This window comes from Rhamphochromis sp. 'chilingali' (assembly GCF_963969265.1).
Source record: "Rhamphochromis sp. 'chilingali' genome assembly, chromosome: 22".
Lineage (NCBI taxonomy): Eukaryota > Metazoa > Chordata > Actinopteri > Cichliformes > Cichlidae > Rhamphochromis > Rhamphochromis sp. 'chilingali'.
In genome coordinates, this window is record NC_137950.1 from 19,073,932 (window position 1) to 19,100,875 (window position 26,944).

General features: G+C 39.0%; 3 protein-coding genes across 4 annotated transcripts; 1 reads left to right on the top strand and 2 right to left on the bottom strand.

Moving 5' to 3' along the window:
* Window positions 1-988: 988 nt before the first annotated feature.
* On the bottom strand, window positions 989-2,359 carry LOC308391039 (dual specificity protein phosphatase 13A-like). The gene is made up of 3 exons (XM_080873456.1): window positions 2,014-2,359; window positions 1,703-1,920; window positions 989-1,589 (listed from the first exon to the last, which is right to left on the bottom strand). The coding sequence occupies exons 1-3, from the start codon at window positions 2,160-2,162 to the stop codon at window positions 1,396-1,398; spliced, it is 561 nt and encodes a 186-aa protein (XP_080729582.1). The 5' UTR covers window positions 2,163-2,359; the 3' UTR covers window positions 989-1,395.
* A 429-nt stretch (window positions 2,360-2,788) lies between these two features.
* Window positions 2,789-17,525, top strand: LOC308391149 (sphingomyelin synthase-related protein 1-like). The gene is made up of 16 exons (XM_080873617.1): window positions 2,789-2,975; window positions 3,801-4,376; window positions 4,906-5,001; window positions 5,073-5,190; window positions 5,267-5,417; window positions 6,950-7,241; window positions 9,807-10,001; window positions 11,457-11,470; window positions 12,296-12,367; window positions 12,496-12,545; window positions 15,557-15,709; window positions 15,785-15,837; window positions 15,926-16,153; window positions 16,253-16,403; window positions 16,529-16,586; window positions 16,673-17,525. The coding sequence occupies exons 2-16, from the start codon at window positions 3,820-3,822 to the stop codon at window positions 16,762-16,764; spliced, it is 2,280 nt and encodes a 759-aa protein (XP_080729743.1). The 5' UTR covers window positions 2,789-2,975; window positions 3,801-3,819; the 3' UTR covers window positions 16,765-17,525.
* Window positions 17,526-18,867: 1,342 nt separating this feature from the next.
* Window positions 18,868-26,484, bottom strand: LOC308390716 (catechol O-methyltransferase domain-containing protein 1-like). Of its 2 annotated transcripts, none has more exons than XM_080872976.1 (7): window positions 26,353-26,484; window positions 24,422-24,546; window positions 24,203-24,308; window positions 21,073-21,191; window positions 20,424-20,478; window positions 19,205-19,338; window positions 18,868-19,106 (listed from the first exon to the last, which is right to left on the bottom strand). In XM_080872976.1, exons 1-7 carry the CDS (start codon window positions 26,447-26,449, stop codon window positions 18,954-18,956), a joined length of 789 nt encoding a protein of 262 aa, XP_080729102.1. In that variant the 5' UTR covers window positions 26,450-26,484; the 3' UTR covers window positions 18,868-18,953. The 2 variants fall into 2 exon arrangements, with proteins under 2 accessions (XP_080729102.1, XP_080729103.1); XM_080872977.1 differs by lacking the exon at window positions 26,353-26,484 and adding an exon at window positions 25,904-26,059.
* Window positions 26,485-26,944: the final 460 nt, after the last annotated feature.

Below are 26,944 nucleotides of genomic sequence, written 5' to 3' on the forward strand. Positions count from 1 at the left end.
TCATTAGCGAAGAAGTTAGCTAATGCTGTTAAAAATTGTTACTAGCAAACCAACATGAGTAACCGAAAGCAAAGTTACCCTTATTAGCTGAAAGGTTTCACTTTCTAAAATAAAACCTGTTGTTGTTTCTATAGATGATTGTCAGGTCTAGATAGGTCTTGTATCGCCCAGACTGAGCATTCAGTTAGCATTTTAACATCATTAGCGAAGAAGTTAGCTAATGCTGTTAAAAAATGTTGCTAGCAAACCAACATGAGTAACCTAAATTTGCCGGGAAACATATATATCTATACATATATTATATAAATTAAACACTTGGACGGCTTACCATTTGATTCAGGAGTGACTTTTATATTATTAAAAAATCACCATGACCATCTTATATAATGTTTTACTTTTATAGTATTCCATTTGTGCCAACAAATAATGATTATGATTTAATTTATTAGTATTATTATTAGTGGAACTGATTAAAACAATCAGCTGGAGATTTGAAGACAGAAGCAACAACTTTAAATGAAGAACACATTCAAAGATAGAGTATAGACAGGATCAAAGAGCCTCATGATGATCAAGTTCATCACCTTGGTCCAATATGTAAGCATTGCTACAGTCACGAATGTCTCATCTGTAGATAACAGATGATAATGTTAATCTGTTGTTTACAGGTACTTAGTCATGAAGCACCACTTGAGAAGAACTGTGGATTTGACCTGATGACATTAGTTCATGAGAGTCAACAATAAAAAGTTCCTGAGGGGATCACAGTGTCTGGACAAATTTCGGTTCAATTCATCCAATAATTTTTGGAGACATTTTACCCCAAATCACAATTGTGGTAACAAAATAAAATTTAGGACATCTGCAAGAGAACTGCTAATATACTGATAAAAAAAAGGCTTCCATGGTGTACTGGTTATGTTGTTTCAAAATAAAAGTTTTATGTAAGTTTTTGTACTTACCAAGAACCCCCCCCCCCCCCCCCCCCAAAAAAAAAAAAAAAAGGAATAGGTTTAAAATGAAAACACACTGCAGATTAATTTCACCTGCAGCACATTGGATAAAAGCTTCTTCAACACAACACTAAGGTTAAATAAAAACAATATCTCATATTCAGTCCCTTAAATTGATTCTGCCCAGAGGAGAGTTCATTACATTGATCTCCTATTAAGACGCGGGTCGATATTATATAGAGATGCCGCATAATTCACATCAAACACAGCGCCAGAGTTGTGGGGGAAATACATTTGATTAGATTCCATTCCTGAAACAAACTGATTAAAGTCAAAGCACAGCATTTCCTTCAACTGACACAGTCATCAAGTCTCTCATTTGTCTGGAGAAAAAGCTGTTTTGAGGTTATGTGCATTTGAAGATCTTTATTTTTTGAAGCGGTCATGAAGTCTTTTGCAGTTTCATATCCAAAGCACGAAGCTGTTTAAGGAATCCTCTGTTTGGGAAGATCCACCTGCGCTCTTTGACCTTATTGATTGCATCTAGGAGCGTGTAATTGTGGTGGATCATTAGGTAGGCCAGGACGATGGAGGCAGACCTGCTCACGCCAACAGCACAGTGGACGAGAACTCGACCTGGAGAGGAAGGAGAAGAAAAATATCACGGTGAGCATAAAGCATGTGGTCGATAAGGGATGAGACGAGTGAGAGGTCGGCGGAGGCTGACATTAAACATGATGGGTATTTACCACTTGTCGTGTCAAGTGCGTTATGAATATACTCAGCAGAGGGAAAGAAATATCGAGAGAGGTCAAAAGACGGTGAGTCATCTGCAGGCACTCCATAATAATCCACGGTGGATCCATAGAAGTAGTGACTCCCCTGACAGTGCGTCTTCCCATGAGCTGCATTCACAACATGGGTGATTCCCAGCTTCCACAGACTGTAGCGATCATTAGCCACTGACCTACAAAGAAAAAAGCAATCAGTCTTTCTAACTGGTAATTGATCTAGGCTGATTATGTTGTATAAGCCATCAAGAACAATTTTAAAGACTTACATATCTCCAATGAACAGGTTAGGCCAAACTTCATCAACATGATTACCAAACCTTTTACCTCCATACAAAATCTTCTCAAGGTCTTTCACAGAAGGAGAGGCAGGAGAAGCTGCACTATTTTCCTGCAGATTGTTCATTGTTGACCACATGCATATCCCTATGTATGATTTATTCTCTCAACATTTATTTTCAAACTGTTAAACCTTCACTGAGACCACGCTGGCAGCCACAGACAAGGACAGGTGTTGCTGTTCTAAAATTAAAACAGTGACCTACCTTACTCTGAATGTAGGCCAGCTGTACATCTCTAAATGTTTTTTTAAAGTACATTTTATGTCAACTCATAATTTCTAATTTTATCAGTTGCAAAAATACATATAGTTGTGGTCAGAAGTTTACACTCATCATGCTCATTATTGTCATTGTCCTTTGGGGTTTTGAATGATTTCTTTAAAGTGTTCTTTTTTCACGGTGGAATGATTGTACAGCATGCATTTTAATTAATTAAAAAACGAGAATTGAGGACACATGTTTGAATCTATTTTGGATATTATCTAATCCACAGAGGGCCACATGTATAGAAACTGGCTCAAATATATAAATACACCCCAACTAATTTTGGTTTAATGTCTCCTAGCAAATAACTACAACTCTATTTAATGTTTTTGGTCATACGATTTCACACGTAAGAACGGTGTAGTACCACCTGTTCACCATAGAGTGTCACTGTTTCACTGTTGTTCCGCGTTTTCTTTTAGCGTGCGCCGCTATTCTGGACATTACCGCCTTGTGTTGTCAACAGGACTCCTAGCTAGCGCAAAGCCTGGGCGTAATGATGTCCAGCAAACTCGTGTCACTAAAGCAAATGCTAATAAGATTTCTTCTGATTCTTGTGAGATGTCACTTCGTTAGTTAGCCGGAGAGATATATTCTGTGTCATCTTCTGTTACATCTCAGAGCTGGTGAGTGACCGCAAAGCACACGCATTGATTGAGCTAGCACCAGTGAGCTAGCAGTCTTTAGTATTAAGCTGAGTTAGCCCCGTGGGCAGGGGTGCATGTGGATGCTTTCACGTTTATCTCTGGCGTATTTGTCTTTACATACTAATAGGCCAGATAGTTGCCTGACAAAATACTGAGATAAGTTAACTTCGGAGTATACAAAGAGCTTCTAAGCCCGATTTAAATGCTAGCCAGTGATATATTTAAATGGGTTAAATATATGGGTTATTGCAGGTCGACTGTAGTTGCTGGACTGTTTATTTAAATTATTTTTTATCAAAAAACACAGAAATGTGTTGCTTTCTTGTCAGTCCAAGGAGCAGACTGTTGAGGCAGCGTTTATTTCGGTTAATAATGAAGTTAGAAATAGTCATAATGTCTTTTAATGTGACTAGGACAATAATACCTTAGGATTTAATTGACTGTTTGGCCTGGGATAACATGTAGCTGCTCCTTCACTTACATTGTAGGGTGTGGTTTCCATTGTGCCATAGGAAATCCTTGCCAGTACTTGCGTCATATAACTGCATAAGTTGTGATTACCCAGATTTCCTGTGTAACTCAGGATTTGTCTTAAATTTGTTTATCACCTATAATTTTGTCACAAAATGGATGTATTTTCTGTCTGCGCAGCAGTCTTGCATAGTGTCTTTAAAGTTACTACTGCTGATTCAGAGCAAATAAACTGTGCCTTAAACTAATCCTGAATATTATTTTGCATGGTGTTTTGGAAGCCAATAAGGAACTGATACTGCTGAACTTAAATGTGGCTGTTCTTCTTTTTAGCCTTTGGTGTCAGGAGGAAATGACCCAGCTGAGTGTCCGTCGTTGGACACCTAAGCACGTTGCCAAGTGGTTGAAGGAAGAGGGCTTCTGCGACTATGTGGACCTGCTGTGCAACAAGCACCGGCTGGATGGCACCAGTCTGCTTGCCCTCAGTGAGTACGACCTCCGCTCGCCGCCACTGGAACTCAAGGTGCTGGGGGACATCAAGCGGCTAATGGTCTCCATTCGGAAACTTCAGAAACAGAACATTGATTTATTGGAGGAGCTGGGTCTTCCCTATGATGGCCACTCTCCCACCGGTTCCGGAGGCAGTTTGGACTGGTTGTGTAACGGAGACCCGGGGAGAGACTGCGACAGCACTGACACAGCACCAGTGGGAGAGGAGTATCACCAGTACACTAATGGAAAGTACAAGCAGCAGATGCGGCGCCTCGATCCCGAGTACTGGAAGACAGTGCTTAGCTCTGTCTATGTGGTGTTCGTGTTTGGGTTTACATCCTTCGTCATGGTCATTGTGCACGAGAGGGTCCCTGACATGCGCACATACCCTCCGCTCCCAGATATTTTTCTAGACAGGTGGGTGTGATCGCTCACAAGAGCTTTCTTAAATTTTCTTACAACCAAAACGTTAATCACCTCTGAAATATTACAAACGATGATGTTTGAGTATCACACCAAATCGCTGACATTATAACTGCCCTAATTCCTTATGGCGTGTTTCTATTATTGTCCTCATATACTCCTGATGTGCTCGCTGAGGTTCAAAAAGACCTTCGAGGATTGTTTATAAGGTGACCTACTTTTGTTTATGACCAGCTTTGGGCTTTTCATGAAATGAAAACTTACCAGGAGAGATTATTTCAAGGAATTTCCAGTGTGTGTTTGGCAAGACACTGAGGCAAATTATTCAGGCTAGTTAATTATCTCCAAAAGAGATATCTTGGGAGATAACATCTATATGCATTGAAATGATTTATTAAAACTAATATACCAAAACACCAAACTAATTTTTCTGTCATGTTTGTTGTAAGATGTTAAGCAACATCAGCTATAAATGCTCACTTTCAATCTGTTATTTCAGCACTGATGTTGTCCTTTTCCGCAGTGTGCCTAGAATACCCTGGGCATTCGCCATGGCCGAGGCATGTGGAGTGATCCTCTGTAACATCTGGATGCTGGTTCTGCTGCTCCATAAACACAGGTCAGTAGGTGCTCTGAACGATCCCAGGAGCCTGTCAGTAGCACAGGAAACTCACATTTCACTACTTCTAGGTCCATTCTCTTGCGGCGGATGTGCAGCCTCATGGGGACGGTGTTCATGCTGCGCTGTATCACCATGTTTGTCACTTCCCTGTCTGTTCCAGGACAGCACCTGCAGTGTTCAGGAAAGGTAACGCATCTTTTTTCTCTTTTTCTCATGTATCAGATCTCTTTGCAAGATTAGAGTATTGCCTGTTTCCTTCTAGATGTACGGCGACATGTGGGCCAAACTACAGCGAGCTGTGGCCATCTGGAGCGGTTTTGGGATGACACTGACAGGGGTTCACACATGTGGCGACTACATGTTCAGTGGCCACACTGTGGTCCTTACCATGCTCAACTTCTTTGTCACAGAATGTGAGTAGCTTCTGTTTCTGTTTTCTGTGAGGAGGAAAACACACTTGTGCTAAGATGAGTTGAAAAGGCCTTGGAATAAGTTGGAATTATAATTGGAAAATGATCAATGATTTCAAAACTAATCCCTAAAACCCCTCATTTTGTAAGTAAATAAACATTTTAGACATTAACTAACACATGTGAGAGAATTTGTATGTTTCCAGGTTAATGGATTCCAAACCATATTAGTCCATTAGCCAACAGCTAACTGATCTAATTTATTTGAAGAGTTTCAGTCAGGTGTCAGAACTCATCACAGTACACAATAAGGCATAAATGAAGGTCACAAATGATCATCTTATGGCTTCTGACAGTGAACTTATTTCTGTGCTTATCCTGCTAAATGTCAGTGCAGTTTTCGATACTACCGACAGCAATATTTTATTACAGCGATTACACCATGCTAGAGGAATTAAAAATGCTGCATTGCAGTGGTTGGACTCATATCTACCTAATAGACACCAATTTGTTCATGTAAAATGGGGAATCTTCTTCACGCAATAAGGTAAATTATGGAGTTCCACAGGGCTTTGTGCTGGGGCCAATTCTATTTACATTATACATGCTTCCCTTAGGCAGTATCATTCGAAGCATAACATACATTTTTGTTGCTGTGCAGTTGATGCCCAGCTTTATTTATCCACAAAGCCAGATATGACACACCACTTAGTTAAACTTAAGGAATGTCTTACAGACATAAAGACCTGGGTGACCTCAAATTTCTTACTTCTAAATTCAGATAAAACTGAGGTTATTGAACTTGGCCCTTACCTTCTATAAATCCTGTTAAACATGCTGTCATATTAGATGCTTGCTCTGGGTGGCAGTACCTTGGCCAACAGTAACACTGTGTGGAAACTTGGGAGTCAGGTTTACCATGATATGACCTTAAATGTGCATATATGTTCAAGGAATGCATAGGGCGGGTGAATTGGTCCTATATAATTAAAACTTGATTTAAAAAAAATTATTGTTGCTTTATTAATTTCAATCCAAGTCTAAAGAGCACTATTATTATGTACACAGTACAATAAACCCTATAGTGGTAGTAAATGATAAAGCAGACATAGATTAGCCATATTTGGAGAAGGTGTCCCTATGTTGCCACCCAGTGTCCGCTACTGGTACTGCAAGTATTTCTTGAAAATTAATAATAAACCTATTATAGTTGTTTCCATTGAAATATTTTTAGTCTTTGATTCTGCTAGAGAAACTTTGTATGATTCATCCTCAGTTCCAGTGTCTGTAGCAAGCCATTTCAGCTCCTCCTCCTGTAGAGCCACCCTTCTTTCTTTCTGATTTAAACAAAAAGCTTGAATAGCAGGTAGGAGTGGCTGAGAGCTTTGTGCCTGAGATGAGCCACAAGCAGAAAAAATATTTTTACATTAAATATGTGAATGAAAATAACTTTAACAGACTTAACAATGTGCCACATTTTAGAATGGAATCACATAAAGTGCTCAGTAACGCTCTTCCGTCTTTGATTTACACAGACACTCCAAGAAGTTGGAATTTTATCCACACTTTGTCCTGGGTGCTCAACCTCTTCGGCATCTTCTTCATCCTGGCTGCGCATGAACACTACTCCATTGACGTGTTCATAGCCTTCTACATCACTACCAGACTCTTCCTGTACTACCACACCCTAGCTAACACTCGGGCCTACCAGCAGAGCCGGAGAGCTCGCATCTGGTTCCCCATGTTCTCCTTCTTTGAGTGCAATGTCAACGGGCCGGTCCCCAACGAGTACTGCTGGCCTTTTTCTAGACCTGCTGTGCTAAAGAGGCTGATCGGATAATAAGCAGCCTGCAGCAGTACTGTTAGACACAGACAGTGTTCTTTCGTCTGCTTTGTCAAGTTGCCAACTGAGGCGGTGTGCGAAAAAGACGCCTAATATGAGCCGCACAAAGCCTGATGGAATACACAGAGCCATATCCTTTTACATTTTAGGATTTAGCTCCTAACCTGCTTTTATTGTCTTTTTTTAAACAAAAAAACCTGCAGAGTTTCTAAAAGGCCCCATCCCAGTTTGATTTTACAATACAATGACATCTGTTACAGACTATTTGGATAGCAAGAAAATTATGAAATAAATTCTCATTTAAAAATGCATCTAAACCTTTACAGGAAACTGTGCAATTAAGATATCTGGATCTGGATTCTTGAGTTTTTCCTCATATCCCACATTTGAGTTTTAAAAAACGATGTATGTATGTATCTGTATGGACCACTGTTAAAGCAATATGTATAGATTCATATTATGTTATATAGAAAAACATAATTTGTCATCATGTTTGTTCAATTTTCTGCATTCCTTTATAACACGCTGACATTTTGACAGCATTACTAAAGACTGAAACAGAAATTCATGGCTCCTTTTCAGATAAACGACATACACCGAATCTTGTGTCTTTACTCATGACATCGCCTGCTATTTCCTAGAAAATATGCATTTAAGGAAATGACATTATCAGCCAAAAAAGTTAGAATAAAGTTTTATCCAGCTGTCTTAAACATAGTTCCATTTGCCAATTACCTGGAGTGTTACTGTGATACATTTCTCTGTGAAGAATTATTCCAAACTGCTCATGTTTACTGTTGAATATATGTATAGGTTTTTTAAGAAGTCCACATTCAGTGTAAACTACTAGACTTAGACCAAGTGCAACAACCTTTTCTTGATATTAATTCTTTGATGTTAATATGTAGTAAACAGATGCTGAAATTTGTATTTGTTTAGATTAATTTATTCCATTTTATAAATGTCAATAGGTATTTTTATATTCTGTGTACAAGGTTGCAGCAATGTGCACATAGAGAATTATGTTTACAGTTGCTTCAAACTCTGTATTCGTTGGAAACACGTGTTATTTAATTTACATATTCCAGCTTGTCCTGTACATTTCATTGAGAGAATCGTAAAAGATCATCGTCATTGCAGCATGTTAGAAACATGACTCTGAGTGGAGTTAACAGTCTTAACACATCCCTTCACTGAAGAAGTAGGATGTGTTTATGTGCTACTGTAGAGCCATTAAACTTCTTGTCCCAACAGTCATTTCCATCAATAAAGAGCTGAAACAGGAGTTTCCTTTCCTTTTTTATTTATCTATTTATTTTGCCCCACTTGCTGTACGACCACCTGGGGAATGCGCGCTGTTGCCAGAGCTTAAGAGCAATAATTTGGAAAATTGACAGGCTGAGTTAAATGTGTATTTTATTGTTACAGGCCACTGCTTTAGGTATTAAAGAGCGACTTGTGTTGACATGGTGGCAACCTGAAGTATACTGCGCCCACAGACAGGAATCTAGCCTAACACAATTTTCCTCTAATTTCCTACACCAAGCTTGATTGGCAGGGTGCCCTTACTCCAGGGCAACTTGGGTTCAACATCGTTTTCAATACAGTCATGTTACAGTCAACATTTTAATTTGTAAAGATAAAACTCAGTGGCCCGTGAGCCACCATGGGCTCCAAATGACAAAGTGGCAAATTACAAAAAACATTCAAGAAACTCCGAGAAGGGCCCAGACCCGCAAAAAACAAAGCATATGCTGAGCGCTTACTGAACAGGGATAAAACCAAATAACCCCCTTTAAACCCCAACAGCCTTCAGATGGTATTTATTCACTCGCCCTGGAATGATTAATACTGTGTCACGAATATAACAAGACCCACAATGCTGATAAAAACATGCTCCTAAAGTCTGTAATCAGTAGTGAGTAACAAAAGTCCTTGAATATGGTCCCACACGCAGTCTTTTTCTTAATGTGTCCTAGTCCATTAGAGTTATAACCACAGCAGCTGAAATGTCCAATTAAATATCAGGTTAAAAGTCCAACAAAAAGAAGGGAGAAACCATATCTTTATGTCTCTGTGGAAGTCAATGGGAAAGATACTGGGCTATTCACAGAGCTGCTTTGAGCCTCATCACTTGCTTCAGAGGCCTCAGCAGTCTCTACCTGTTCATCCGGCTCACCATCACCACATAGTCCACTGCAAGGACCTCAAGTGGTGTTGTAATATTGCTGAATGTCACTAGGTACTGGATACCTTTAACCAGTGTGCACCGCTTGCACTGCCGAGCCAGTCCTCCTCAACAGACTGAGGGTGCTCTTTGCACTGAAATGCCCCCATCTTCATGTTGGCTCTTGCATACCTTATGTTGCAAGGGTTCTAGGACAATGAGCTGCTGAATCTCTTCCCCATCATGGAGTCTTTGTGTGTATACCACACGCTGATAAAGCCTAAGGTGATCAAATAGCTGGTAAAGTCGCCTTTCATCAAGTGCTGATATGTGAAGTTCAGCACATGGAAAAAATGTCCTCATCTGTGTCCTCCCCTTATAGGTTCTTCCTGGTATGGAATCTTGGAGCCATCCCCATTAGTGTTGTCCTGTCCGGCTTTGCAACACGCTTCAAAGTTATACTGGCAAAGCTGTACTACCAGTCGCTGCTCACCAGTCCTCAGATTAGCATAATGGGTTGTACAAGGGAGTGTGGTCTTTTGCTGCTGTGGCCCATCTGCTTCAAGCCTCAGTACCTGTGGGCTTAGAGATGTTTTTCTTCATTCTTGGGTTGTAACAAGTGGTTATTTGAGTCCCTTCGGGAAGCTTAAATCGGTATGGCCTTTCTCCTGCACTTTGTCATCAACAAAGCATTTTCACCCAGAGAACTGTCAGTCACTGGACAGCTTTTCTTTTTCCGATCAGTCTCTTTAAACTGTATATGGTTATTTGGGAAAATCCCAGTAGACTTTCTTAGGAATTTCTGAATACTCTGTTTGCTTGCAATTAATGTGCGAATTAGATAAGTACAAAAAAATTTCTTTTTCTTAAATTACTGGCACTGTAGTTTTCGCAGTAGCATGAATAGCAGACTCGGTGAGAGGTTTGTAACCCTTAAACAGTATGGAGAAATCTGGCGCTCTCAACAAAACAATTTTGTGTAAGTTACAAAGATTAAACTTCAGTGTTCTCTGTATGTTTGTAGTGTAAGGTACATTATAATGTTCGCATCTTTCTCTTTCTATACTTATGCTGCTAGCATCTATGTGCTAATTTTAGCTCAGACACGTGTTTCTCAAGCTAGCATGAAAAAGAGACGAATGTTTAACGCTCGCAGGTGTTTGCACGCTTTGCAAGCGGATCGAGGTTTGCGATGAGATGACATTGTGCAGCACTTAGATACAAGTGTATTTAAATACTTTACTTTATATTCATTAATGACTTAATGTATAACTCTTGAGCACTTATTTTCGGATTTTTCTCACTTTATTTGCACTCCTTTGGTGCTTGAAGTCACAGACTGTGCCATGTTGTGACACAACAAAAGAACTATATATTTTATTTTGTAGCTTTCACTGCGTTCAAACGATGTCCAAAAATGTTCAGAAGTTCCTCAGAACTACCGTACGTCTCCTGATGAAGAAAATAAGCGAATGCCCCGTTAAAGACTCTCTTCTGTCATGCTAGGGCCTGCTACAAGATTGTCTTAACGAGCAGGTAAAGTGTACCTAATAAAGTGATCCACGAGTGTATCCTGTCATCAAAGGCTTTTCCTCCTGATTATGTAAAACCTGTGAATGATACGTTAGATTTGGTGAGCGGCACCAATGTAGCACTATAGCTGATTTCTGTACAGCTCTGTATGCATAAGCCCGTAACTTTCAGTAGTATATAGGTTGCCATAGTGATTTAGAGGTCTTCCATTTGCCTGGAAGACCTCTCGCATTATTAACGTGAAAGTCGCTTTTTCAAAATTCAGTTTCCTGTTGTAAAATATAATTTATGTATAAATTAATATCCATATGATTTAAACAATTACTACACGATTCCTATTTCAGTCGGGCACAAAACGCACAGCTATATTTTCGGGTCCTGCTGAGCCGAGGTCAGCAGGTTGTTTGCTGCGGTGTCTCCTCCATATCGTCCTACACCGGCTGTACTCGCTCATTCCGCAGCTTTTCTTATCTGTCAAGTTAGTGGGTATATAATAAAGAGAAGAAACTCTCGGTAAGTAATAGGCTGAGTATTTACACACGTTATCCGTGTTTTATTTGTTGTAGTGCAGGGGTACTGCTGTCAGACATTCTATTTGCTAGCTAGAAAACGCCCCCTACCCATAGACTGTATGTAATTTTATGCCCTTACTACACTCAGTGCTGTGGTTGCAAGTATTTGCATGGAAAATAAATGTATATTCAACTAACACTCTTTAATTTTGATAACGTCTTCAAAGTAAAGCTCAGTTCACTTATTGAATCCATGACCCAGATGCTCACTTAGTTTTTTCCATACTATTTAAACCTCTTTTGTATGCAATCTGTTATAGCGTTTTTCCTTCTTAACCAATAACCTCCATGCTCTGATTACTTGAAAACGTCGGTCTAACCTTGAGAATAAGGTGAAAGACACCTGAACTCGTGTCTTTATATATAGCTAGTGACAGCAGTTAAACAAATAAATATTAAAATAAAATCTGAATTACAAATACTTGACAGAAACATTAATTGTAGTCAAGGTTATAATAGCTGGGATTTTACTACTTCTCTCTTAGTTTTTTTTGGTTGCTTAATGCATTCACTGTATAATGTTTCACCATCATTGAGTTTAAAGCAGTTGACAGTAGAACAAGAATTTAAAAATATTTCCAGTTGTAAAATTTGTAACTTTCCTCTCCATTTGACAGCCACAGCTATCACACTTTACAGACGCACATTTTGCCCATGTCTATACATATGCTTGGTTTTAATTCTTTTATTAACTAACGTTTAAAAGCAAGCTGCTTTTTATACTCCTGTGTCACCATTTACATTCACTTTTCTCTTGTGTGTATAGGCAGAATGGCAGTCCCTCCAGCATATGCAGACCTGGGCAAATCAGCAAAGGACATCTTCAATAAGGGATATGGTAACTGGAAGAAAGATAAAAGGCACCTTTATAAGTGTGTATTTGCTGACCTGAAGAGGTCAGGTCTGCGGCTGGAAATGCCTTTTCCAAGCACAGGAAGTAGTATCTCACTGTCATTGTCTTTGCAGGCTTTGGGCTCGTCAAGCTTGATGTGAAGACTAAGTCTTCAAGTGGAGTGGTGAGTTTAACTGTAAATATAACATCCAATGTTGAAATGTAGCTAATGTATACTAATATTGTTATCATAGATATGAAATATCAACACATAGGTTAGAGGGTAAAGGGCCTGCAGATCCTAAATGACAAACAAACATTTCTTTCATTTTATCAAATATGTGATTCCATGTTAGTGCTGAGCAGCATGACCAAACATTTGTATCAAGGCACTTTTTTTCTTGCATACTCTTGCATGTTTCATACTCTTGCTCCATAACATTGTATTTTTTATTATTATTTGCATAGATGGGCCTTTCTGTATTTTGGCAGTGGCTCATTCTTCTGCCTGGGGAGTACGAGATTTTAATAGCCTCATAAAAATAGATAAATCATAAATAAAATAAATGCTCCACTGTTCTGCTAACAAGAGGGAAATGAAGTAAACTGTAATGCCAATTTGTGTTACCATATAAAGTCAGCATCTGGCTTGTTTGTGTTGATGTTTCCACAGCAAAGCCATAAAATGTAGCTTTGAACTCCGTTTGGAGTTAGTCTTAACAAGTTTGGTGGTAAAATAATTCTGTCTCCATGTAAAAACACCTGTTAATGTGTTTTCTTTGCCTCGCCCGGTTTCCTGGTGCTGTGTGGTCCTAACAGTTTGTGTTACTGAGTATATTGTTTAGTAATGGAACTTTGTAAAGTAGTGTTACAAATTGTCAATGTTTCATAGGAAGTTATGTCTTGTGTTGTTTGTCCTTTAAAAGTAAGTTAGTTGTGAGTTTATTTTTGAGATTTTTTTTTTTTTTGGTTTCATATGGTTATATAACCAGTGTTGGTCAAGTTACTTGAAAAAAGTAATCAGTAACTAATTACTGATTACTTACCCAAAAAAGTAATCCCATTACTTTACTGATTACTTATTGTCAAAAGTAATTAATTACTTACGTAGTTACTTTTTAAAAACACGATTTACAACCTGAGTAGGTGATAAAGCGATAGATCTTTCAGCCCAATTCTACTTTTTCCTGCATAATCCATCATACAAAATGTAATCAAATGGAAAAGTCTCTTTTTAAAACTTGTTTTGTTAGTTTTAATCTTTTAACTATATGCATCAAGCAAAAATTAAATTATATGCAACATTCTCTGACTGGAAGAAATTTGTTTTACATTTAAACCTATTTTCTGCACATTCCAGCACATAAAATAAAATATTTTCTTTGTGTTTACACTCAGTCTTTCAAATAGATGCAAGTGAAACACAGCAGAAAATAAATAAAATCAAAGACTCAGCGGTCCTGTTGCTCTATTTTCACCTGTAAAGCAGGAGTGGGGTAGGCAGAGGTTTACCCTGGTGCAGGTGTGCCGCAGCGGTCAGTTGAAGAATCCGCGAGTTTCTCTGTGAGTTTCCCATTACGTCGTAGCTACTCGGTGCTTGCTTGGAAGTTTAGGGGGTTTTTTCCGCTGTAAAAAGAAGTTTTCTTCCCACGCATAACCGACGCTAATGTTTTTGTCACTTTTTATGGAATCAAACTCAAAATAAGGTCAGTACTTCCACGCTTTAAACGCTGCACGCTCATACTCTCTCCCGTACTCGATATATTATCCATTGTTGATCTGCACACAGATGTTGTCACGGACGTCGCCCTCGCTTACGTCACTGTCATGAGACATTCTCGCAAAAAAATCACGGTTTTAGTAACGCAGCATTCCTACAGGAAAGTAACAGTAATCTAATTACCATTTTTGCAATAGTAATCCCTTACTTTACTCGTTACTTGAAAAAAGTAATCGGATTACAGTAACACGTTGCAAGTAACGCGTTACTGCCCATCTCTGTATATAACAGATTTTCACTTAAGATGCTTCATTGTGGTCTTTACAGTCTAATCATTTAAAGACATTAAAAAAAGGTTGATTTTGTTGCACCTTTGAAAACGTCACATCAGGCATAACCTCACGACATCTGGTTTGCTCCCCCAGCGCTACATTATGGATAAAATTGCAAGAAAACTTGTGGCCATCGGTTTATTTGTTTTCTTTGGCTAATCCAAGAAGAGGAAAAAAAGCTTGTTAATCCACGATTACTGCAATTACTGATCCAAGTCAAACTTAACGATAAATTCAATCTAACTAAACTAAGCACACAAATATGTATTTAGTGAACACACTAAGCATGCAGTGCAGGTTTGAAAAAGTATATAAAGCTTTGTATTAGTGACTTCTCTAAAACCTTCTTGGAGTCAGGTGCTCCCATTAAGGAGGATGACAAAAGGAAATCTGCTCTTCTCTGGAAGAATTAGTTGCTGCAAAACACACCAGCTTTCGCAGGACCTGTAGAAGGATTGTTATATTGTTATAGAAGTGTAACTGGAAAACGATGCACAACTGCCCCCCCCCCCCTCCCCCCCCCTCCCCAAAATAAAAAAAATAAAAATCTATGTACCAACAAGATTGTAACTCCAAACACACAATTTAAAAAAGAAAACAAAAGCTGTGTTGTGCGTTAATACTCAGTGTTTTCAGGAGAATCGTGAAGTACAACTGTTTTGTGAGTTATTACTTTAATCAGATTGTGCTTGTTTGTAATTGTGAAATGAAGATCACAGTTAATTATAAATTGTTATTTATTGTCACAGTGAAAGAAAAATCAGTCAACTTTGTTTTAACTGTTTATTTAAATTCTGAGATATAAATTAAACGGATAATTGTTTTGACTCCTGTTATTATGTTTGGTGTAAAATCTAGAAAATATATAAAGACAGTCTGAAATAGATAGAAGTGAACTTCTGACAGCAGCACAAGGGTCAGAAAAAGTGAACTGGTTTATATTTAGAAAACAGTAAAATCAGAAAAATAAGAAAACTAAGGTACATTTAAAAAAAAAGGTTAAAGTACTATACAAGAGTAATTTGCACAATGCACAAGTGGTACCATACACTAAAATACACATCAGACTTATTAACATTTGTATGTATGACAGATAACAGACTTTTCTAACCAGTATCGTTTTCCCTCATTTATTTGTTTCAGGAATTTAAAACATCAGGCTCATCCAATGTCGATACCAGCAAGGTCACTGGAACCCTTGAAACCAAGTACAAATGGGCTGAATATGGGCTGACGTTCACGGAGAAGTGGACCACGGAAAACACTCTCGGGACAGAAATTTGTGTTGAAGATCAGGTAATTTATATCTTGGCTATAGTGTTGACCATTCCAAATATGAAATTGGAAAGTAAATTAATTTTTGTTTTTTAGATCACCAAAGGCCTGAAACTTACATTTGAGACAACGTTTTCACCTAATACTGGGTAGGTTATTTACTGATTGGAAATTCGTGATTGGCAGCCTGTTACTAACTCAGTAGTCTTATGTAAAATGTTCATTTTAATTTCACAGCAAGAAGAGTGGCAAGGTTAAAACGGCTTATAAAAGGGAGTACCTTAATGCCGGTGTTGACGTAGATTTAGACTTTGCTGGTCCTACTATTCATGGAGCAGCAGTGGCCGGATATGAGGGATGGTTGGCAGGTTACCAGATGACCTTTGACACGGCTAAATCCAAGATGACCAAGAGCAACTTTGCTGTCGGTTACAAAACTGGGGACTTCCAGCTCCACACCAATGTGTATGTTTTTTGAAGACAATATTTTAATGATTTCTAATATAATTTATTGATCCGTGAGTCAAGGTGTAATGTGTATTTGTTTCCCCCCATTTCCCTCAGAAATGATGGTTCAGAGTTTGGTGGCTCTATTTATCAGAAGGTCAATGATGACCTGGAGACCGCTGTGAATCTTGCCTGGACAGCGGGCAACAACAGCACTTCCTTTGGAATCGCTGCTAAATACCAGTTAGACTCCAGTGCCTCCATATCAGTAAGATATTCTCACATTTTCTTACATTTTAAAGATATTATAAAGTCTAGTTTGTAGTCCAGAATAAAAGACTAACAGTAACTTTCAGTGCTTAAATGATTTCATGTGGGGTTTTTTCCCTGCAGGCTAAGGTGAATAATGCCAGCTTGGTAGGAGTTGGGTACACCCAGACTCTCCGGCCCGGTAAGAACAACCTCATTAATAATGTCCAATAAAAACACTTCTATATCTTAAGGAACTCGTTTCATTAAGTTCACTTAATATTTCAGGCATGAAACTCACCCTCTCTGCACTTGTTGATGGGAAGAATATCAATGCTGGTGGCCACAAACTAGGTCTAGGCCTAGAATTGGAGGCATAAGGATAATGTCTGCTACTTCATAAGAAGAGGAAGGATTATCGGCAGAACCTGACCTTCTGCCTTCCTGTGTGGTCAGCAACGTATATTCTAACAACTAAGCCAAAACAAAGTAGAACCCCCAGGACACAAGCACTGATGAGATGGAAACCTTTCCACCTACTTCCTTTGATTGTGGTTACAATAAGTAGTCAGTCACATGTATTTATTAATCAGCTATTACTCCTTTCAATTTACCATAATGATAATTATAGAAAAACCTTCCACTCGCTGTTGAACATGAGCTTTTTTTTGAGTTTGACGAAGACAAAGAGTGGTTTTCAAAACAAAAACTTGTTCCTTTGCTAAAGTGTGATCACATAGAATGTAAACCTGTGGTGTTATTTTGCACAGTAGGATTTTTCCCTTAATTAAGCTCTTCCTCCTTTGTTTTATTTGCACATTTTATTTATATTTTGGTAGTACTGCCTGTGGAAGGGTTACTCCAACAAATTATGCTATGAAGACTGAAGCCAGCCTCCTGGCTGCTCTTTAGTTGTTTTCTTAGAGAAAACAACTAAAGAGCAGTTTGACTGATGTTTAAATGTTCTGACTGAAGAGTTTAGGACCTCTGCTAGCTGCTTCTAAGTTGCAAGGCTATGCTAAATACATTTTTATTTCCCTCACTGTGGCTTGAGTGACTGAGTGAATTATCCACCTTACTTCCCCTTTGAGGACTGTGACACTAATCAGGGAGCTGTTTGTGTGTTGGTGTGTGTCTACCTTTACAATAAAGTCCTGAAATCAACCTTTCTTCTCACCTCTAATTTGATGCCAATTAGAGGATATTATACAAAGTCAGCTTATTTAAATTATGCAATAACAAAACACGTGCAATTTACTTTAATCAAATACTCACACAGAAGGAAGGTTAGGGTAGATTGCAGTCGACTGGATGGTTTTCTTACGCCTCTCAGTTGAGTGCATAATCCTAGCTACAGTCGCTCCTATAGGACAAACATGTTTGAGCCAGTCAAGAGAGATCAAAAACAAAATTTTAGTTAAGTTTAGACTGTACCCCATAACTTCCACAGTCGGCTTGCTGACGTGTTTCTACTACTGTTTGCATAAAAACATTTTGTAATATCACTTAGCAAAAAACAGGGAATAATCTGTTTCTATCCCAGAGTTACTTCAAAAACTGGCAACCTTTGATCTGTAGTGAATGCATTCATATTCTGGACTGGATTAACCACAAAGATTTTTCCTATTGCGTAAGCGGTCAGTTCACTGTTTACCTCAGCTGTCAGTGCCATGTGAGAATCATCCACCTTTATTTACTCTAGAAGAGGCTTTAAAACTTTGTCAAAGGAGATTTTGAATCTGTGAAGCTCACTTGTGACCAATGACAGCAATTTTGAGGTGAGTTGTTAAGTAACAGCTGTTGTTTTTGGTGCTGTTAGCCAGGGTTAGTGAAACTGTCTTTCTAGATATTTCTAGACAATAAAGGATTTTATTTATTGGAAATTATTATTCTTATACTCTTAGTATTCTCATAACCTTTTTATTATTGTAAAATTTTGCCAAATGCTTGTATTTTTTCACAGTAACCCCCCCCCAAAAATCTGAACAATAAAACAAATTGGTGGTTGGCAGGCTACCAGATGACCTTTGACACAGCTGAATCCAAGATGACTAAGAGGAACTTTGCACACAGTAGAATTTGCCCTTATTTAAACCGTTTCTACTTTTGTGTTTTGTTAGTACTGTGCTACCTGTGGAAGGGTCACTAACAAAATATGTTCTGAAGACTGAACCCAGCCTCTTGGTTTGGACTTGTTTCCTAGAGAGGCTTGATTGTGCTCAGTTAAGAGTTCAGGACCTCTGCTACCTTCAATAGCTGCTAAGTTGCAAGTCAATGCTAAATGCATTCTCATTTTCCTCACTGTGGCTTGAGTCAGACTGAGTGAATTAAACACTTCCCATTTTTGGACTGCGACACTAATCGGAGCTGTTTGTGTGTCCTTCACAATAAAGCACTGAAATCAACATTATTCTCATGTCTAACTTGATGCCAATTAGAGGATATTATATGAAGTCAGTTTAGTGAAATAATGCAAAAACAAAACACATGGAGTTTTTTTTAATTTTTTTAATCAAATCCTGTTGTATAACTTCAGTACTGCGCACTAGCAGCACTTCTCAGATATGCACTATAATTTGATGGCCAGGGTGACTCCATCTCCCACTGTCAGCATGTTCAGATTAATTCGGGCATCTCTGTACAGCTTCCTGTTCAGCTTGTCAATGGCCACAGTGTCGGCGTCATCTGGGGACGGATTCAGCACCTTCCCACCCCACAGCACCTGCAGCACCAGACACATTTTTATAGAGGTTTTGCCGCTTGAACTGGCACGGTGCAAGAATTTGTGTGTTTCGTGCTTATTTTGGTTGTAGCGCTTACATTGTCGATAGCAATGACACCTCCTTTTCTCAACAGCTGCAGAGACTTCTCGTAGTAGTTGTCATAGTTAACTTTGTCAGCATCGATGAAGATGAAGTCAAATGTTTCTGCTTGGCCAGAAGACAGGAGATCATCTGAAAGAAACAATGAAACCGAGGGGTAAAATGTCCATCTCAGGGTATTGTAGCTGTCACACAGCTGGTGTACTACAAAGCAACTTTGACACAGCTTGGCTTAATTTGCATCAACTGCAAACCCTCAGCAGAGATAGTGGCTAACACAGTGGTGATTATCGTCTCTCTTTGTTAACCCAGGCTTTCTGCTTCAGGCTCTGTGCACGCTCACATAAAAGGATAGATGGATCAACCAAGTGCCATTTACTTCAGTCAGATACCTTATCAGAAGAATGTGTGATAGAAATCTATAAAGAAAGGTCTATGAAACAATATATATAATACCAAGAGCCAACATTGGTGCTGCTCATCATTAATGGTGAATTCATATGCAACCACTCTGTGTGCCTTCAGTGCTGGATTTTATTTCAAATTTGACAGCTGCACACGAGCTTTGAAGGCTTTATTACTTCATCATAATTAAAAAGAAAATGTTTTTTTTTTTTAAATTTAACTTACAACAGTAAAAAGCTCAAATTTGGCAATTTTCTATTAAGACGCATATTTAGAGAAATTGCAGGTCATCAGCCTGGAAATGATTGTTCAGTGGATGTGGAATGACCCTTACATGACTTATTTCTAAGTAGGCTCACCGGATCTACCACCTCCCAAATCCCACTTTAACATCTGAATGTAAGACTATAAAGTACTGCTTTACTTGCAATGTTACTTAAATAGTTATTTAGTATTTATTAAATCATACATGGTGAAAGATTCCAGAAAGTTATTTTAACGATCCATGCTACCCTGGTACCAAACTCTCTGACTCAAACCTCCGTTAAACTGCATCTGCAACAGGTATTATCTTTTTCAACAAGTTGAACTTGTCAAAAACCTTTACCCCAGCTGAAGTACTAACAGAGCAACACCCCCAGAGTAATTAAATCAGTTGTTGGACGCAGATTACCACAAACTGCTCTGTCCTACTAAAGGAAATTGAATGCATCCTCAGACCTTTGGGAAAGACATTTTTGAACATTTTTATCAGTAAAATGCAAATCTCCAGTTAAATGTATGAGAGCAAATAAAGAGAAACATTACCATACCTAAAGTTTTCAGTGCTGGCTGAATGCGCAGATCAATTTTTTTCTCGACTCCAGCCTGTTAATGGAAAGAAACAATGTTTTAAAGAGTAAAAGAAGTGAAGGGTGTGTCACAAAATATCAGGAAGCCTGTTGCTGATACATTTATCTGCATGATTATTCAGTTACCTTTCAGAGTCCGTTACATAGATGTATTGTGTAACACTTGTTCTGACCTAGATTATTATGTTTAAAGCGCTATATAAGAATCAGACCATTTAAGCTCTTCAGGTTCTGTTGACACAAATCACTGCTAAGAGATTTGTCTTTCGACAAATATTTTCTTGCTTGATTTTAGATTTCATAATTACACTGCCATAGTCAACTTATCATAGACGAATCATCTGAATATTTCTTATATATCAGTCATTTAAAAAATAAAAACCTGCTAAATCATTTTTGTTTAATAAAGTGATATCTTTATGTGATATCTATAATCAGTTACAGTAGTTACTGATTATAGTTACTTTTCTTTTACTCAACTATGTGCAAAGATGTCAGACAGAGCTGTATACTTCCCCTGTGATGACTGATCATCCTCTGCACTGTTCGGTACTTTGTTATAAGCATTATTACATTTAATAAAACAATAAAACACAGATTTGAAGCATACCTCTTTCCAGAAGGGTTTACCAATGTTGGTGTACTCTTCACTGATATCGCATGCTATCACAACTCCATCTTCAGGCAAGGCCAATGCCATGTTCAGTGTGTTGTAACCTGTATAAACTCCTATAGACGCAAGAAGAAATCATCATTGTGCATGACAACAGAAAGGGGGTGTGATATACTGCATACTTTAATACAGTTTTCTCTATTTTTTTTAGCCAATTTGCTATAGAAATTGATTTCCTGACCACATCTGCACATTCCTAGGATTCTAGCTTTTTACATGTGTGGATATGCAGGACGGGAGCACCTCACTGATGAAATGAAATGAAAGAATTTTAAGAGTAAGGATGTGTCTTTGTCTTCAAAATAATTAAAAGTAAAATATTTTTTTTATTTTAAGGAGCAACAAATACAGTCAAACTTGTGCTTTCTCATGCTTAAAATTATTAAACAGATAAGTCAATAGCCTATTAAGCCACAAACATCCCTAAAAAGACATCTATATAGTACTGATCCATCAAAAAAATATATCTATACTGTATGTGTGTGTGTGTATATGTGTGTATATATAAAAAAACCCAAAAAAAACCACCCAGCACGCCCCTGCAGGCGGTTTATCCTTCAAGCTCGGGTCCTCTACCAGAGGCCTGGGAGCTTGAGGGTCCTGCGCAGTATCTTAGCTGTTCCCAGGACTGCGCTCTTCTGGACAGAGATCTCCGATGTTATTCCCGGGATCTGCTGGAGCCACTCGCCTAGCTTTGGGAGTCACCGCACCTAGTGCTCCAATTACCACGGGGACCACCGTTACCTTCACCCTCCACATCCTCTCGAGCTCTTCTCTGAGCCCTTGGTATTTCTCCAGCTTCTCGTGTTCCTTCTTCCTGTTATTGCTGTCATTCGGAACCGCTACATCGATCACTACGGCCGTCTTCTTCTGTTTGTCTACCACCACTATGTCCGGTTGGTTAGCCACCACCATTTTGTCCGTCTGTATCTGGAAGTCCCACAGGATCTTAGCTCGGTCATTCTCCACCACCCTTGGGGGCATCTCCCATTTTGACCTCGGGACTTCCAGGTTATACTCGGCACAGATGTTCCTGTACACTATGCCGGCCACTTAGTTATGGCGTTCCATGTATGCCTTGCCTGCTAGCATCTTGCACCCTGCTGTTATGTGCTGGATTGTCTCTGGGGCATCTTTACACAGCCTGCACCTGGGGTCTTGCCTGGTGTGATAGACCCCAGCCTCTATGGATCTTGTACTCAGAGCTTGTTCTTGTGCTGCCATGATTAGTTCCTCTGTGCTGTCTTTCAGTCCAGCTTTGTCCAGCCACTGGTAGGATTTCTGGATATCAGCCACCTCCTCTATCTGCTGGTGGTACATACCGTGCAGGGGCCTGTCCTTCCATGATGGTTCCTCGTCTCCCTCCTCTTTCTTGGGTTTCTGCTGCCTGAGGTATTCACTGAGCACTCGGTCAGTTGGGGCCATCTTCCCAATGTATTCTTGGATGTTCGTTGTCTCATCCTGGACTGTGGTGCTGACATTCACCAGTCCCCGGCCCCCTTCCTTCCGCTTAGCGTACAGCCTCAGGGTGCTGGACTTGGGGTGAAACCCTCCATGCATGGTAAGGAGCTTTCTTGTCTTTATGTCAGTGGCTTCTATCTCCTCCTTTGGCCAGCCTATTACCCCAGCAGGGTACCTGATCACGGGCAGGGCGTAGGTGTTGATGGCCCGGATCTTGTTCTTACCATTCAGCTGACTCCTCAGGACTTGCCTGACCCTCTGCAGGTACTTGGTGGTTGCAGCCTTTCTAGCGGCCTCTTCATGGTTCCCATTCGCCTGCGGGATCCCCAGGTACTTGTAACTGTCCTCTATGTCTGCAATGTTGCCTTCTGGTAGTTCAATCCCCTCAGTTCTGACTACCTTCCCTCTCTTTGTTACCATCCGACTACACTTCTCCAGTCCGAACGACATTCCAATGTCATTGCTGGTATAGCCTGGTAGTGTGGATCAGTGAATCGATGTCTCGTTCACTCTTGGCATACAGCTTGATGTCATCCATGTACAGGATATATATATATATATATATATATATATATATATATATTAGGGGTGCAACGATACTCCTATCGATATTGAACCGTTCGATACAGTGCTTTTGGTTCAGTACGCATATGTATCGAACAATACAAAATTTTTAATTTATTTTATCAACTTTTCTTCTGACGATGCTGTCTGTGTTGAGAGCTCAGTGGATCTGCGTTCGACTAGTCCGCCTAAGCTGCACTGTCAAGCGCAGATCCACTGAGCGCAGCGCAAGCTAGCAAGACAGAAGCTAAGCTCGTTGCAACATGGCAAATTGAACCTCCCCCACCCTCATTCAGATCTGGCCTTTGGAACTATTTTGGTCTTCATGTGGAGTATGACCCTGAAGATAAGCGCATCATGGACAAAAGTAAAACAGTATGTCGGATGTGCCAAGCAAAGCTCAATTACATGGGTGGGAATGCATTTATCGAGACTTTCAACCCCAGTAAGGCCAATTATTGATCTTCGGATCCACATTATGTCAGCAGCCATTCTCCACCTATGTTAAAAACAAACAGCGCTCACACCTCACAGAAGAGTGTGTGTGTGTGTGTGTGAGAACAGGAACAGATTAGTGATCGATTTAAATCTCGCTGTAACTGGAAAGCATCTCAAACTGCATGTCACATTGCTACTGAAGTTTGCATGCGTTTGGTGGTGATGGAGAAAGTAAAATATTTTTATCCTTGATTCTAATCTGCTGCCAACTGCAACTACTAAAGCACATATTAGAAAATGGATTCAATCATTAAAATCGAGTTTACTTTGGTCCTAAAGAACTAAAGCAGCTTCCACAGCTCCTTGATTGATTGATTGCTAAACATGCCAAAAAAAAGGTTCAGTCCACTTTGAAGACTTGCCTGCTCTATGTCCTGCTCTCTATGCAATTTCCTGTGCACTCCAAGTAGCCAGTGTTTTGTGTTCATATTGTGCAATGTTACTGTGTTTGAACAGGTGAAAAAAAGGGAAAGCTTAGTCATAAAAGCTGCGCATGTTTTTATCAGTTTGGATGTTCGTGTGATGTCAAATTCGTCACCCTTACCAATCTCTATCGCTTTCTTAGCTTTTATTAGTTTGGCCAAATTGGCCAACAACTGTGACTCTTCAGAGGCAACCATCATCCTGTTCCAGGAGTCTTCCATTGTTCTCTGAAAGCAAGCGGAGCGGAAGCCAGTTACATAAAATTTCATAATGCCATATGAAACCTGATTAGATTTATTACAATAGATTTGCCAGAGCACAAGCGGCAAGACCTCCTTACCAATTTGAGTTTTTTCAGCACCGGATGCTCCCTCACGGAGTGATTGACAACATACTGTAACAGTGGATTTTCTTTCCCCCCGCAGTGACTTTTGGAGATGCTCATTCTGGAAGATTTCTTTCTTCCTGAGGGCACAAACAAACCATAAAAAAGACATAAGGATCTTAAGAGCACAATGATGTCAGAGGACTCCTAGCCAGCTTAAATATATTTCAGGAAACCTAAGATCTAGTTAATAAGTAGAAGTTATTTGATTAAGTTCAAACCCAAACGATTTCAACAGGGAAATTAAATTATTGCAGCAGCAGCAAAGACAAAAAATTAATATTGAATACTGTAAGATAAGATAACCTGACATCTTTTGTTAAATATAATTTGGTAGACATAGAACATATCCATGTGGCATCTGTAAATTTGTATAAATATGGGGCCTAATTTACTGTAAAATGGCATTTAATCAGCTGTAAAAATATGACTTAAGGAGGAAGGAGAAGGAGTTTTTCTAACATTTCTACACTCATAAACTTTTATAATTTAAACTGAGCAAACTGTATGGGATGATTCTAAGACTGAAGTCGAGAATAAATCATTTATTACATTACAAACAATTATTATTTGCACGTGAACCATGCAATTTGTATTGTAAATGTCACTTCAGAAGCTGTTGGGTTTTTTTTTGTAAGTCTATCAAGCTCAACAGTAGCTAGAAAGTGAAGCAAATATATGATTAGAAGAGGAATTTGTACTGCAAAGCCTTACACTAGGTGTTCACTCAGTCTTATACAAACTTTATGCATTACATAATAGAATCTGAATCTAAAAATAAGATTGATGTGATCATGGAGGCTGTGGGTTTTTTTTTTTTTTTCAGATTAAGCTTCTCATAAGTTCATTAGTGCACCAACATATTCTTCATCTTGTGTTGTACCAAGGTAATTCACACAATTTACAACTTAACTAAAAGCCAGATCACTGGAAACCGCATATTTATTTCAATAGACCCCAAATCAGCATCGAAGCTCTTACCTCTTAGATAAACGGCATAAACACAAACTCGAAGTGTTTACAGCGACAAAACATGAAGTGGAATATTTTTTTGTTTAATTGTCTGTATTAACAGGAAGAAAAAAAATACGATAAACAGATCCTGAGATATGATTTTTTTGAAAATTTCCCCGTTCAAAACAACGCAACAAATACAGGCTAAGCCTAAACATAACTTCCAATAATAAAACCACTATAACCCTGAAGCTTTTAACTTGCGGTAATAAATAAATACAATTTAAAAAAATACCATAGAAGTCTGAGTCACACACAATTCTCCTGTATTCCACTCATTAATAATAAACATAAAAAACAAACACAATGGTTCGGCTTTAAGTCACCTTGCGCACACCTTGTTACAGACAGGCTTTCTTGCTTTAGCGACGACGTCACGTCATAAGGATTACTTTTTGTAGCATTGTCCGCCTTTGAACTTACCGATAAAATAGCCGGCAACAAAAACAACACCAAGCGTGACGGAGCCCACCAGCGCTTCTTTAGAAACGATACGAAATGACATTTCTTTCACAAATTCAGCGCTGTTTGAGCTCTTCCGGGTTTCCTCGCCACTGTACCGTAATACTACGCGTAAAGGCGCCGCTCCGGGGTGGGTGAAAGGCGATTACAATTCTACAAGTCTGCGTCTCCTACTGTTTTGTGTTCTGCTTGGCACAAAACACCACGATTAAAATGTAAAATCAAAACAAACAAGAGAGGCAATTCAGAAAGAAAGGGTCACAAGAAGGGAATGTGTGTTTTGATAAACATAATAATTACAGTGGCGGAATCATTTTAACTAAAGGGAAAAACATGTTGCATACCCACTCAGGGTTTTAAATAAACTGTATACTGTAGCTGCAATCGACTACACGAAAACGAGAACTCACCGCAAAGTAGAGACGGGTCTGGTGTGGTTGGTCTGGAGGCGCGACAGAAACGCGAATAACTCAATTCCTGCTTAACCAACCTTAAAAATGTGGCCATTCATGTATTCATAGTGGCGATCATGTGACCTGCTTCAGCTCTCCTGATAGGACTGTAAAACAGAAACCTAACGGCAGAAAGAAAATGGATCGCTATGATTTAAAGATGCGAGGAGACAAATATCAGAAAGTGTAACTGTAATCCTAATAAAACACGCACATTCGCAGATTAAATAAATTTTAAACAGATTAATGTGTATTTCTAATGATCAACAAGTACCTGAACTTAGAAGTACGTTTCATGCAGAAAGTTAAAAGTTTTCATTTCTATAGTTCTGCACTATAAAACGTCATTGTAAGTATACTTTTTGTTACTTTTGTTACTAATTTTATGATGTTATATATTTCATGTTTCTTCGTGTAGAGCATTGATGGGGTTAAAGTTGGATGCCATTGCATAATCCCCTGGTTATCCTTCCACTGGTTATTGTTCTAGTGGTGCAGCCGACTCACTGTGACTCATCATTTATTTGGTTAATTTATTTCTGAGAAACAT

What these genes read in the sequence shown, in the direction of transcription:
- LOC308390716 (XM_080872976.1), bottom strand. Translation starts at nt 26,449, where the DNA reads ATGGCCACATTTTTAAGGTTGGTTAAGCAGGAATTGAGTTATTCGCGT. An exon ending in TAAGAAAGCGATAGAGATTG is followed by an intron (nt 21,192 to 24,202) that starts GTAAGGGTGACG and finishes TTGCGTCTATAG; the next exon opens with GAGTTTATACAGGTTACAAC. An exon ending in GCCAGCACTGAAAACTTTAG is followed by an intron (nt 19,339 to 20,423) that starts GTATGGTAATGT and finishes TGTTTCTTTCAG; the next exon opens with ATGATCTCCTGTCTTCTGGC.
- LOC308391039 (XM_080873456.1), bottom strand. Translation starts at nt 2,162, where the DNA reads ATGTGGTCAACAATGAACAATCTGCAGGAAAATAGTGCAGCTTCTCCT. An exon ending in AACCTGTTCATTGGAGATAT is followed by an intron (nt 1,921 to 2,013) that starts GTAAGTCTTTAA and finishes TTTTCTTTGTAG; the next exon opens with GTCAGTGGCTAATGATCGCT. An exon ending in CGCACTTGACACGACAAGTG is followed by an intron (nt 1,590 to 1,702) that starts GTAAATACCCAT and finishes CTTCCTCTCCAG; the next exon opens with GTCGAGTTCTCGTCCACTGT.
- LOC308391149 (XM_080873617.1), top strand. Translation starts at nt 3,820, where the DNA reads ATGACCCAGCTGAGTGTCCGTCGTTGGACACCTAAGCACGTTGCCAAG. An exon ending in CTGCTGCTCCATAAACACAG is followed by an intron (nt 5,002 to 5,072) that starts GTCAGTAGGTGC and finishes CACTACTTCTAG; the next exon opens with GTCCATTCTCTTGCGGCGGA. An exon ending in ACGTTTTCACCTAATACTGG is followed by an intron (nt 15,838 to 15,925) that starts GTAGGTTATTTA and finishes TTAATTTCACAG; the next exon opens with CAAGAAGAGTGGCAAGGTTA.